This window comes from Thunnus thynnus, chromosome 9, assembly GCF_963924715.1.
Source record: "Thunnus thynnus chromosome 9, fThuThy2.1, whole genome shotgun sequence".
Classification (NCBI taxonomy): domain Eukaryota; kingdom Metazoa; phylum Chordata; class Actinopteri; order Scombriformes; family Scombridae; genus Thunnus; species Thunnus thynnus.
This window is the reverse complement of record NC_089525.1, coordinates 24,495,381-24,508,762: the sequence shown is the minus strand read 5'-3', so window position 1 is coordinate 24,508,762 and position 13,382 is coordinate 24,495,381. Positions and strand designations below refer to the sequence as shown.

The following is a 13,382-nucleotide window of genomic DNA, read 5'->3' as shown; positions in this document are numbered from 1 at the left end:
GACAGCTGCTCCAGAAGGCAAACAGAAACATAACTAACCTCAAAGAGGACATCCATAGATTCTCTGATTAGCTGAAAAAGAAAGCCTCCTATCCAGCTTCATTGACATCGCCTCTGCCCAGGCTAAAATGATATCAGCTATGAGCTCTGCTATATCCGACACCATTCTGTGGGATCCAGTAACATGTCCGCAACCTTCCTCCTGCTCAACTCCCACTCACCCAGCTACCTGGTCTGAGGTAGTGGTCAGGGGCCACAAGAAGAGTGGTCACCAGGCAGATCACCTACCCTCAATCTTTCAAATCGCTTCACGATTCTTCAGAACAAAGTGGCGATACACCCAGTGGATCTCTCCGTGGATGCAGCTGCCAACCTGTGCTCTGCTGCTGGCTCGAGGTCTGGAAGATCTGTGCCCTCGGCTGCCTGTCCCCCCGCCCAGTCCACCACCAGCTCTGCTACAGCGGCCGTCTCACATCCTGTCACCGCTGATTCTCCTGTGGTCACCTCCACTGGCTCCTCTGTCAGATCACGGCCTGGGAATTCCTAGTCTTGCCTACCTTGGCAAAATAATTGGAGCGCCGAGGTACATCCCCGATCAGATCTGCGACCACCACAGCCACAAACCCCTTCTCTGCCTCGCCTTTAAACACTGATTATCGGAAGGTCCATGGTAAGGAACATCAGAGCCAAAGGTGCCCACATGCACTGCTTTCCTGGAGCCCACGTTTGAGACATTTGTGATAAACTGCCTTCTGTCCTTGAATGTCATCCAGACTGCTCCAACCTGGTTATTCATGTGGGATCAAATGACGTCAGCCAACAGCAGTCTGAAATCCTCCATGCTGACTTCCAACTACTCATCTCTGCGCTTAAAGACACTGGGAAACGCATCTTCATATCTGGTCCGATCCTGTCCCTTGGGTGGGGCTGTGGTCGGTTTCCCTGTTTGCTGTCACTGCACACTTGGCTGAAACAAGAATCCAGTGCAGCACGAATGAACGTGGACTATATTGATAATTTCGACCTGTTCTGGAACCGCAGCCAACTGCACAGACCTGACAGGCTCCATCCAAACCTACACGGGGCAAATTTGCTCTCTGCAAACATTGACTATGCTTTGGTTGACCTGCAGAATGCCTTTAAGACAGTCCATTCAACCATGAGGTAATCCACACACACAATCAAAATAATGTTCACTGCCAAAATAATCAAAATAATGTTCACTGCCACTGTAAATCCACTGGCAGGGTCCCTGTTACAAATGAAATTTCAACAAAATCTGGCCAAATCTACCCCTACCACTCATGGGGCATGGACCGTCAAACTCACATTCAGCTGAACTACCTGTAAATCACATCCCAATCTGCCTAACACTCAGACACCATATCCCGTTCAGTAAATTATGACAATCTTATTACTATAACACACACTATAATTCCATCCTCACCACACACTCCCTCCCTCCCTCCCTCCAAATTTGGTCTGCTGAATGTGAGATCGCTGTCTAACAAATCATTTATCTGTCAAGATGTCATTATGTCCTAAAACTGTTTTTTCATCACTGAATCATGGCTTACCCCGATGACCCCCCCCCCCCCCTCACTGAAGCCAATCCTCCAGGTTACTCTCACTTTCATCAGTCCAGGTCACATGCACGAGGTGGTGGGGTTGCCGTAATTCACAAAAGTGACCTCAAGTGCTCCATTATCTCCATAGGGCCCTTTTCATCTTTTGAACCTTTGGCTTTTGTGATAGATGGCATCTCACCAGTCTTCTGCCTACTACTGTACAGACCCCTAAGCCCAATATGGACTTTATCAGTGAATTCTCTGATCTCCTCTCCCACATTGCTCCGAAATATGACAATATTCTCGTTCTCGGATATTTCAACATTCACATTTGTTGTCCCTCTGAAGCCATGACCCATAATTTTATAAATTTATTTGAATCCTTTGGTCTGCAGTGATCTGTAAACAATCCATGTTAAAGGACACATCCTAGACATAGTTCTCTCCTCAAGTCTCTCTATCTACAACCCTGTGAGAGAAGATTTTAACCATTCTGATCACAGGGCTATCATTTATTATCTCAATTTGCCACATGCTTCTCATGTCCACCCTGCACTTCTTCGTTCCTGCATGCTAAATTCTTCCACTGCCACTAGGTTTGCAGACGCCTATAGAGAGAAATACCAGCTGGCTGTCAAAAATGCTAGGCTCAACATTTTTCTGATCTCATTGACAAAAACTGTCATAATCCCAGGGTACTTTTTAGTGTATTAAAGTCTGTCACCTCCTCCACTCCCACATCATACTCAGAAGCATCTGTCTCTAAATTTGATGATTCCTACAATTCTTTAAAGACAAAGTACTTAGCATCAGAGCTAGTATCATTTCATTTGTAAATGACCTGTCCATCTCCTCTGAGAACACCGCAGTTCTAAATTCCCTTAACTCCATCACTCTACCAGAACTTCATCATATCATCTCTTCTATGAAAACCTCCACCTGCTCTCTTGACATTATTCCAACTAAACTCTTCAAAGACGTTATTTGCGCCATTGGTCCCAGCATTCTTTCAATTATCAGTAGCTTCCTGGAAACCAGCCAGTGTCAAGCCACTTTTAACAAAATAGAATCTAGACCCTACAGTCCTCAATAATTACAGGACAATCTACAAACTCCCCTATCTTTCTAAAATCCTTGACACTGTAGATTTTAATCAACTGTTGTCCCACTTGGCTCAAAAACGGCATCTTTGAAAGATTCCAATCTGGCTTCACACCCCTGCACAGTACAGAATCTGCACTACTGAGAATAACCAATGACCTCCTTCTTGCTGGTGACTCAAGTAACTGCTCTGTCCTTTTGCTCTTAGACCTAACTGCAGCCTTTGACACTGTAGATCATTCCATTCTCATTCACAGGTTAAGCCAGTGGGCGGGGGTTTCTGGCCCTGCATTAAACTGGTTTTCTTCATATTTGCCCAACAGATCCTTCAGTGTCTCTATTAGCAACTTATCTTCTTCCTCTGCCCCCTTGTCCTGTGGTGTCCCTCAAGTCTCCATTCTTGGTTCAATCCTGTTCTCCATCTATTTGCTAGGTCATATTATTCAAAAGCTCATTTCTTTTCACTGTTATGTGGATGACACACAGATCTACCTCCACCTAGAGCCCAATAACTACAACAAACTAAACAACCTCAATAACTGTCTTCAAGACATCAAATCCTTGATGGCTGCAAACTTTCTCCACCTCAATGAGAATAAAAAAAATTTTTTATTTGGACCACAGAATTCAACCAACATTATTTCTCCTCATCTTGGCCCATTGGTTCCATCTGTTAAATCAAATGCAAAAAAATTCATTTCATGTCATTTTTGATTTAGGATTGAATTTTGACAAATTAATCAGGTTGTTAGCTAAAGAATTGATTTTGAAATTCTGTTGTTTGTTTACAAGGTGTTAAATGTATTTGCCCTCTCTTACAGAACTCCTATACCCATAGCACACTGTCAGAGAACGAAATCATCTGACCAAAGACTTCTGTCTGTCCCAAGATCCAGGGCAAAGTGTTATGGGGACAGGGCTTAGTCTATTACTGCCCCAAAATTATGGAATTCTCTTCTTCCCACCATCTGATTCTCCCCCACTAAGTGTCATGTGAAATCATACTTAAATTCATTAGCCTTTAACTGTGACTAACATAATCCAAGTCAGATATTCTTCCTGAAGTCTCTGCAAGTCTCTTCTTTCTCTCTTTTCTCTGTTATTAGGGACCGAGCCCAAAAGGCAGAGGACTACTGTAAAACAGAGCGAGGTAAGGGCAAGGACCCTATTGTTTTTCATGTGTTTCTTTCTTTCTTTTCTTTCTTTCTTTCTTTCTTTCTTTCTTTCTTTCTTTCTTTATTATTATGGGACATCACACCTAAATTTGACCCCCTAAACATGCTCAAAAACTCACCAAATTTGGCACGCACATCAGGTCTGGTGAAAAATTTGATAAAATGTAAAAAATAACCCCTAAAGTGCCAAAATGTGCTCTCTAGCTCCACCTATGTAACTAAAATGGCCGCCATGGCCCGTAGGAATGTCGTAGAGAGATCAAACCAAAACTCAATTATTTGTCTCATCAAGACCTACAAATCATACACTGACACCCCTGACCTATATCCAACAGGAAGTCCTAAATTAGCCTTTCAAAATAATTTGCCCCAATTTTGGCCCCTGAACAAACACTATCTCCTCCGCAGGCATTAATGGTATCGGCTTCAAACTTTAATAGGTGACTTATGACACTATGCTGAAAAAAAGTTGTTAAAAGCTTTGTAATAACTCGAACGGTTTGGATTTTATAAGCCCTGAAAGTTGCGGTGCCACATCACACCTTACAATGTAAAACAATGGGAAGGCAATCTATGGGCATGAACTTTGTGTCAAACAGAGGCTTCTGACGTCTAAAGTATACGTCTGACCACTTTCAAACCTGTATCAATTGATTCACAATGAAATATCCTCTAAAAAATATGATTTTGAATGTAAGATTTAGACAAAGTCATGGGATTTATGAGGAAATTTCACAAAAGCGTATTTTAAAATCCTCCTCTCCAACTGCTCCTGGTTATGTCACTCCCTCAGTGCTGTGAAACACTCCACAATACACACTCATTATAAAATCACAGGAGGAGCAAGAAAAGACTCAAAAAAACCCCTCACACTCTAATATCTCAAAAACAATACAAGATAGAAAACATGTAAATTCAAGATTTGTAGGTCAAAGTCTTGTGACTTTGGGTGAAAGGTGTGGGTTCGCTCACACTCTCCATTCAAATATATGAGTATTTTTCTGTGTCCAGCTGCAATTACTTATTGTCTCTACACACCTGACAGTACACATTTCAATCAAACGTTGACCAGGTCATGTGGGTTAAAAGTCTTTCCTTTTCTAAAAATAGACTTGATGAAAATTAGGAAAATAATTTGTTTTACACACAAACTCATCAAGAGTTTTCAATTTACTAATTGAAATTCAAGTGAATGGGCCCAAAACTTGCATAATTTTGATGACACAGGGGTGAGCAAGACAGACATGTCTCACCCTGCAGAAAATTCTCATCCTGTCAATCAAACTTTCAAAATAAAAGCACACCACACTTGTAAGAAATATCTCTCATTTTTAAAAAGCAAAATGATCTGATCCCAACAGGCCAGAGTGCAAGGTCCTGACCAACGCTGCTTGCAGCATTAATTTTGTTTTGTTTTGTCTTCCTCTCTGTGTACAAGGAAGCACGTTGGACGTTGCTATATAAATAAAGTTGATTTGATTTTATTTGATTCAACTGAAACAAAAAGTAAGATATGGTGAACCTACCATTGCAATGTTCAAAAACTCTCCTTCCATTAATGTAGAAAATGAGGACGGCAATCACAGCCACACAGCAGGCCAACAGTGCTCCAAGTAGAATGACAACTGGATCCAACCCTGATCCTGGAACCAAATAATCTCCAAAGAGACATTAAACATTATTTATTAATGGACTGTCAGAAGTCATCATTTGCTGGCATTAATTACATTTTGTCAACAATCTAAATAACTGTTAAATTAGTGTTGGAATGATGTTAAGTATTTTACTCTTTTTACTTTTACTTTCTATACATAGAGTATGTATAATATTTAGTCAAAAGTATCCTCTTCTTTCATTTGAGTTTTGGATTTGACAAATGCTAATAAACAAAATTTGATTTATAAATGATAATTATAGCTGAAATAGTGTCAGTCCAATGCAATCATATAAACGGCTTCACCAAATTAAATTTTTCTATTTTTTTTTTTTTATTTTAACATTGTTATAGTAGCCTAACTAACTGATGAAAATTTCTATACCATCCGTCTTTGACTGCAGATTTGTGGTGATGTGTGTTCATGGTTTGGTGCAGACATTTCCTAAAGAAAAGCTTTCCCATTGTTCATCTCTCATTATCATGCTTAACTTTGATTGGCACAGCTGTTTCTGAGCTGAGACCATGAATGTGACTGACTAAAAGAGTATTTAATAATCATCACACCAACTGATCTTTATTCACCTTCACCCAGCCTTTTTGCACTTGGTGCTGCTGCACATACAAGTGCCTTTTGCACTTGTATGTGCAGTGCACATACATGGGGGCTTAAAACTTTGGAGAAAGCAACAAACTAATAATACATTTTTAAAAAGAAAAAGCCGAAATCTAATATATTTTAAGCAGGCTAAATACATTTATGCAAAATCTATTTATGATTTAAATACAACTGTAAATACATACTTGTGTCCACTTTAGTTCCTTCACCAAACAGGATTTCTCCACATGTGACCACAGCACAGAAGTAAGTCCCAGTATCAGAGGAGTCCTGTATAGTTTTGGACAGACTGTAGACACAGCTCCTTTCCACACGTTCATCACTCCTGTGAGTGTAAATGATGCCTGGATGAAATCCTCCTGATCCAGCTCTGAACCAGTACACACTGCGTACACCTGGACACTCATCTGTGTTTTCTGTTATGTTCTTGGAGAGCAGTGAACATTGGAGAGTCAGTGCATCTCCCAGCTGGACAGATGCTGTCTCCGGACTTTGTTTCACATAGACTGATTTCTGCTGATTGTTGTCTGTGTGATTCAGTAAAACAACATTAAAAAACACAACAAAAGGAATTCACAATCTAAATTATTTGAATGACTTAAAAATGTAAATGATCATTGAAATAAGCCACAAATTATTTTTACCGTTCACAGCCAAGAATGTGCCATTGACGAAAGTCTGAGAAAACGACGCTCCTTTCTGACAGAAATATGTTGCTTCATCCTCTTTGGTTACATTTCTGATGGTAAGAGAATACTGAGCATCCCCTTTTGCGACTGTGAAACGTGACTCTCTAAATTGTTCGCTGACTGTTATTTTGCCAGCGAGTTCAGAAGCGACTGTTTGGCCCATATGTCCAAGAGACTGCTTATACCAGGTAAATTTGTTGTTGTCAGAGACTGTACAATGAAAAGTAACATTGTCACCAGGTTCAACCAAAGTCAAAGAGATCAGCTGAGGAACCTCTGCAGTTTGAATCAGAGCTGAAGAAAAACAAAAAAGACATTATTATTAGACAACAGCACAAAAACAATGAAAATTTTTTTTCATTTCAAATTTATTTACAAGGCCTTGTCTCATATACATTACTATCATAGACTGCTCAGACTAAATGGTTTCCCACATCTAATGAGAATTGTACTTACACACTGCAGTAAGAAGAATCAAAGCAGCCAGACGTCGGATCATTGTGGTACAGCACTCGTCTTCACAACTGATGTCTTCTCACCAGATGGAACGTTTGGTCACAAGGTGATCAAGGTTTACGTAGTGGAAATCATAGTGATTGGCTGAAATGCAGAACATGAACTTCCCCTTAGACAAACCAGTGATCTATTTTCCATTGACACAAGATGTACATGCACATAATTGTTGTGTTTGTATTGTTTTCAAAGCATTCTCTATATTCTGACCACTTGAAGTATAATTAAGTTCAATTTCTTTGTGTCTGTAATTCCTGTTTCTGTGTTTTGTGTACTGTGTGTACAACTGTGTGAGTGTATTTAAAGATGGAGCTAAGACGCAATTTTTTTACCTTTATGTTTGGATATCGCCACCTACCAACACACGTACACAACACAGGCACAAAGATGACTGTAATTTTCTTTTGAACAAAGTTATATTTTCCTTGTTTCTTACCAGAACACATTTTTTGCTTCCTTGAGACATACTGTAACTCTTTGCTCACAAAACATTTGAAAAAACATTTACTTCATACTTTCAAACCTGCATTATTTACAGCTATGTTTCCTAGCTAACAGTCTTCCGCTTCCTGTAGCAATGCTGTGTTTCTAGCCACATTACCACCACAGAGTGTAGAATAGTGTGAAACTGTTGGCACAAGTGTGTAGGGGTGCCTATAATGGAGCTAGAAATAGCAAACACAATACTGTAATACTGCTTGAAATTATTGACACGCACACAGGTGCTTTCAGTTATTTTGGCTGATTACGCATCTGCTCAGGTTGACCCTGTGTGGGTGTACCATGGGTGTGCAGGGCTTTTAATGGGAAGTTAGCTTACACATTGGAGCTATTTACTGACCCACAACAACTGGGCCCGATGGCTGAATGTAACAATATCATCATGTCCATAGGCACCTCAACAGTGGAGCAAGTGGAGAAAATGCATCCCCATTATTCAATTAGGGGGAGCAAAGTTATGGTTTTGCTACCTCATTTTTTGTCTTTTTAAAAATAAACGTATCATCATACAGTCCCCGCAATCAGGTGATTATATTTAAGCAGCCTATATCAATGATCATTTTACTATTTTCAGCAATTGACAAAAATAAGTAATAAAAAAACACACAATTTTGGACCACCCTTTGAGTTGGTTCAGTCCAACCTGAAGAGAGAAGCCTCTTTTATATGGAGAACCCACATTGTAGCCATAGAGAGGATCCGCCTTTGAGCTGCATTTGATTTTTTTACACTGATCCACAAAAAGCCGTCTTAAAGCCATCTCTATGTGTGCTTTTACATAGCATGCCAGTGTTCCAGAGTCAGAGGTGTGATGAGATCAGACTGATCAGAGCTGTAAACTCTGCCATGGTCCTCATGGCCAAAGACGTTATATAAGTTATATAATGTTAAAAGTTAAGTTATACTTTTCTGTTGGCTTCCCGACTCATTTTAAAAAAAGATTAGAGAAAAAGAGGTGAAGGTATAGTCAGTCATTCTGGAAAAAGACTGTTGACATTTGAACTAAACACTCAAACAAAAACACCCCTCCCTTCGTGCTCCTTCAGAAGCTCCACCCTCAAAATTCATGGACACGCATTACCATGGCAACAACCAAAAGAGAAATATGGTGGAATACAAGGCGATGTATCCACTGTAGAGTCACTTCTGCTCCTCTCACAGTTTATCTCAAGCGGGAAAAAAATTCTCATGTGAGCACAACAGTCCATCCACACTCTCCACCTCTCTGCAGCCTCCCCACTTCTCACTTAACCTGCATTTAGCGTCTCTGTCCACAGAAGCAGCCGTTTGTCAGCTACAGCTCCCAGGGAGCTGAGAGGGCAAATTGCATTCACCAGGCTGACTGACAACAGAAATTTACTGAACCAAAATAGTTTGCATGTCGACTCCACAGGAGGAAATTGACAGAGTTTGTATTTATTGATAAATTGATACAGTTAATAAGTTGAAAACATATATATAGCACGACATTTGTGTAATTTAAGCAGCTGCCTGCTCAGATTATACTTCATTAAACGCAACAGAGACAGACTCAGAGCGTAAAAAAACGCGGGGGGTCTCCATGAGCCTCCATGAGTCTCCATTCAGCGTGGATCGATACATTTAATAAAATGGAAGCATATTTGTTCCATGAGAAAATGCTTTCTATATTGAATTGCTGAAGACGGGAGACTATCATGTCCTCACACAAACAACTGCTCTGATGACTTCCCCCTGTCCGGTGCATGAGCATGCTGATTGGCTGGAGTTGTGTTGTGTTGCTCGCTCTGAGTCACTGTGTTTACATGCCCATTTATAGAGCCAACTATAACTACAACTACATCAGCTAATGGTGCTACTGAGAATAACTCTCCCAACCCCCCCCCAAACAATTAGTTATCTTTCCAAGTTTGCTTCCCCATTTTAAAACATAACCAGGCGCCTATGATCCTGTCCACAGAGTAAAGACAAAACCCCAATAATTTTGGGTACACAGTTTTTGGCAATTTTCCTAATAAGCTGTTTACATAGCTAATGAGAATGAATATTCCACTAATATTCCCATTTACATGCAGAGGGTTTTCAGGGTTTCCCTCTGCTCCAGTGGGAACGGGAATCACAAGATCTCCGCAGGCAGTGAAGTAAACCAGAAAGGTGAAAAACATTAGTGAGCTGCTGCCTGATAAGTGATATTGATATGACTGTTATTACAAATTTATAGTTACAGGCACATCCAGTACCTACATTGTACCATGATGTTTACTATACTGCTGAGTGTTTTTGGTGCATCACACAGAGTGCTTCAGTGTTTGCATTAAGTTAAGCTAATGTCATCCTGAACCTGCAGTTTGTGTAATCTCCACTAAAGTAGATGAATAGCCTAATGAGGACATTACTAATTTAATTCCAAACCTGTATTTGGTAGAATTTGGATGTTCAAATCAGGTTTAAGAGGAGGAAACAAGACATTTGAAATAATATTAACTACAGCATAAGTGGTAGTCTGCTGGTCTGAGGGGCAGTTGCAGGGGAAAGCCTGAGGAAACGTGGCCAAACCTACACAGAAAGTCAAGAGATGTGGAGAACTCACAGGTAAGTTGATGTTTCTTTGTTAAAGAAAATGTTTACTAAAAATATGCACCATAAAAATGTAAGGAGACAGCTACTGAAATTAATAAACACCTCCATCTTTCACAGCACTTTGTAAATACATTCTGCACGTCTATCTTGAGAACAGGCGAGCAAAGCCACATGTTACAGCTATACTGAGACAAAAGCTGTGGTGGGCCATTTCTCCGCCCTTTGACCAACAACTGATGCTGTTTACTCAGAACAGACCTGACTGTGAGCTTCAACAGGATATACTGTAGGTGGTGAGGTTAAAACAGGACAGACAAGCTGCAAGAGGTTTCAGCAGTCTCATTTGTATTGAACAAATTGAAATTATGGTTTGAAATGCTCATTTAAAGGACAAATAATGTCTATAAATTGTGTTTTTAAAGGTACAACCATAGACACATGAACAGACTTTAGCAAGGTGGACAAATAATAATCGGGCAAACTTAACTTTAAGATCATGGTTGAAAGCAACTGGGGTGGGACCAGTGAATGAATAGCACTCCCTCTCTCACAGCAACTACCAATGAAAACAACACCTTACATTGAAAGCCCAACCACAATAACGCCTAACTTTCCATGCATCATTTGTTGGCCAGTGTTGACTGTGAATACGTGTTTATCTGTGTCTGTTTGTGTTGTGGTTGCAAGCAGTACTGTGCACAAAAAGAAAAAGCAGAAAGTACAAAGCAGGGCACAAAGTACATGAAAGTATTTACTGCAGTTGTTACTGTTCCTGTATCCACCTTGCTGGACACACCACTGTGTCAGGGAACCACTGGTTTATCTGTACAGTACGATAATTTTGATGTGTTGTTCAACACTTGTAGTACTCAGACTGTCAGACTTAACCACAAACAGAAAGCATCTTCAGGCAAGTTTTGCTGCAGTGTTGACCCTTTACATTAACAATTTATCTAACGTTATTCTCTATACACCTACACTTACATATAAGTAGTTGAAGGAAGTAGAGTGTCAGAAACCTCCACTGTTGTATTCTTTTGATACCAGAGCCTGTGGTGTTGCACTTGACTGCATTATCATATCAACTGGTTCTGTTATTGTGAATGTGTCCACCACTGTTCATGGGGTAGTAAGGTGGCTTTTTTACTGTTTTACTGCATGTGAAAACTTCCTTTTATTACAAAAAACACCCTTTTGTCTCTCAGTGATTAACATGCTGGCTCACAACAACAAGGTCTTGGGTTCAAATCTCTGCTGGATTATTTTATTTATTTATTTATTTTATTACACAGCATTGTGTACAGTATAGTCATTTTGATGTGCCGTTCAACACTTGTAGTAGTAAGAACAATTTTTTGTCAGACCGTCAGACTTAACCACAAACAGAAATGCAGACAAGTGTTGCTACAGTTTTGACCCTTTACATTAACAGTCTATCTAGTTTCATTCTCTATACAAGTACACCTACATGCAAGTAGGTGAAGGAAGTAGAGCGTTAGAAACCTCCACGTTTGTCTTTTTTTTTATACCAGAGCCTGTGGTGTTGCACTTGACTGCATTATAGTGTCACCTGGTTCTGTTTTGTTATTATGAATGTGTCCACCACTGTTCATGTGGTAGCAAGGTGGCATTTTTATTGTTTTACTGCATGTGCAAAACTTCCTTTTACTACAAAAAACACCCTTTTGGGAAAGTCTCTCAATGATTAACATGCTGCCTCTCAACAACAAGGTCTTGCGTTCAAATCTTGATGTTATTTTATTTGTGATTTTTCTCCCCTTTTCACACAAGTCCCCTTCCTCAGATCAAAACATGCAGGTTAGTTGAGTCAGAATTCTAAACTGCATGCAGCTGAATTAGTTTCTGTGACAGCGTTGTGCTCTGCTCTCCTTTCACCAGCCCCCTGACTGGAGTCGTCAGCTCTTCCTGCTGATGTGACTGACAGGCACAGTGGGCGGGTCATCATTGATGATGTGGAACATCTGGATTGGCTGCCTCCTACAATATTCAAGATGGCCCCTCCATCTTTGTGATGTCACAAATCATGCACATAGGCCCACCTCTTAAACAGGCACAGAGAAACTTTCCCTGTTTAGTAGATAAAAAAGAAGACAGCCTTCTAGTGTCAGACTCTGCACATCATTCTGCACAGTGAAGGCCGACCATCCAACTGAAGGAACAAGAAGCAAAAAGCATTTTTGAGTGGAGGGGGACTTTAAGTTGCAGTAAAAAATAAAATAAAAGACATTGAACACTTGAAATCTCCACCATTAAATATAATCTTGGGTTTGCAGAATTACTCAACATCAAAGTTTTGTTTGGAGAGATGTCTCTGAGCATCTTTTAGTTTGATTTTGAGTTTGATAGGGTTAGTATAGACAAAACACTGAGATAAATCATTCTGGAAATGGACAATATATCACCCCATCAATCACAAAAAAAAAGCACCTGCTATGTTTTTTAGGGATTCTGGATATCAGGCTACTGGCCAATAAATATGGTAGTAATGACAACAATGCTCTAAAAGTGTCACTTCTTCCCACAAATGAAAATCTGACAAATCATCCAAATGTTCCTTGATGCATGACCCCATCAGGATAAAATTAAATCCAATTTATGGTGATTTTTGTGGGTGTCCTAAACAACTTGACCATAACTATCAGCTGAAAAGTCCATCCAAATATTGTGGAAATCTAGAAAAAAAACATGAGTGTTTGAGATTATTGTAGTTCACTTCAAGATTGAATGAAATCATCTCTTGTGTTTACTCTCAGTGTCAGTAATAAAAACCCACCATGAAACATGAAACAAAAGCTTGCTGTTGCTGTTGTTTCATGTGTTTAGGTTGGAAAGATGTCTGATATTATTTCCACTGTGGTACTACATGGAAACGTCAACATAACAAGCAGCCAATCAGCAGACATTGTTCCCTCCCATTTCATATGATTACATTAAGGCGGACCATCTTCTGATCCTGTTTAAATTAACTGCTGTCTTACCTTAA

At 39.9% G+C, this 13,382-nt stretch overlaps 1 protein-coding gene across 1 annotated transcript; it reads right to left on the bottom strand.

Moving 5' to 3' along the window:
• Positions 1–3,315: 3,315 nt before the first annotated feature.
• On the bottom strand, positions 3,316–7,466 carry LOC137188696 (uncharacterized). The gene is made up of 4 exons (XM_067598321.1): positions 7,262–7,466; positions 6,761–7,099; positions 6,302–6,643; positions 3,316–3,338 (listed from the first exon to the last, which is right to left on the bottom strand). The coding sequence occupies exons 1-4, from the start codon at positions 7,302–7,304 to the stop codon at positions 3,316–3,318; spliced, it is 747 nt and encodes a 248-aa protein (XP_067454422.1). The 5' UTR covers positions 7,305–7,466.
• Positions 7,467–13,382: the final 5,916 nt, after the last annotated feature.

Bases quoted from the DNA above. Each gene is read 5' to 3' on its own strand.
- LOC137188696 (XM_067598321.1), bottom strand. From the start codon at position 7,304: ATGATCCGACGTCTGGCTGCTTTGATTCTTCTTACTGCAGTGT. The intron at 7,100-7,261 runs GTAAGTACAATT...GTTTTTCTTCAG, and splicing joins GATTCTTCTTACTGCAGTGT to CTCTGATTCAAACTGCAGAG. The intron at 6,644-6,760 runs GTAAAAATAATT...TGAATCACACAG, and splicing joins CACATTCTTGGCTGTGAACG to ACAACAATCAGCAGAAATCA.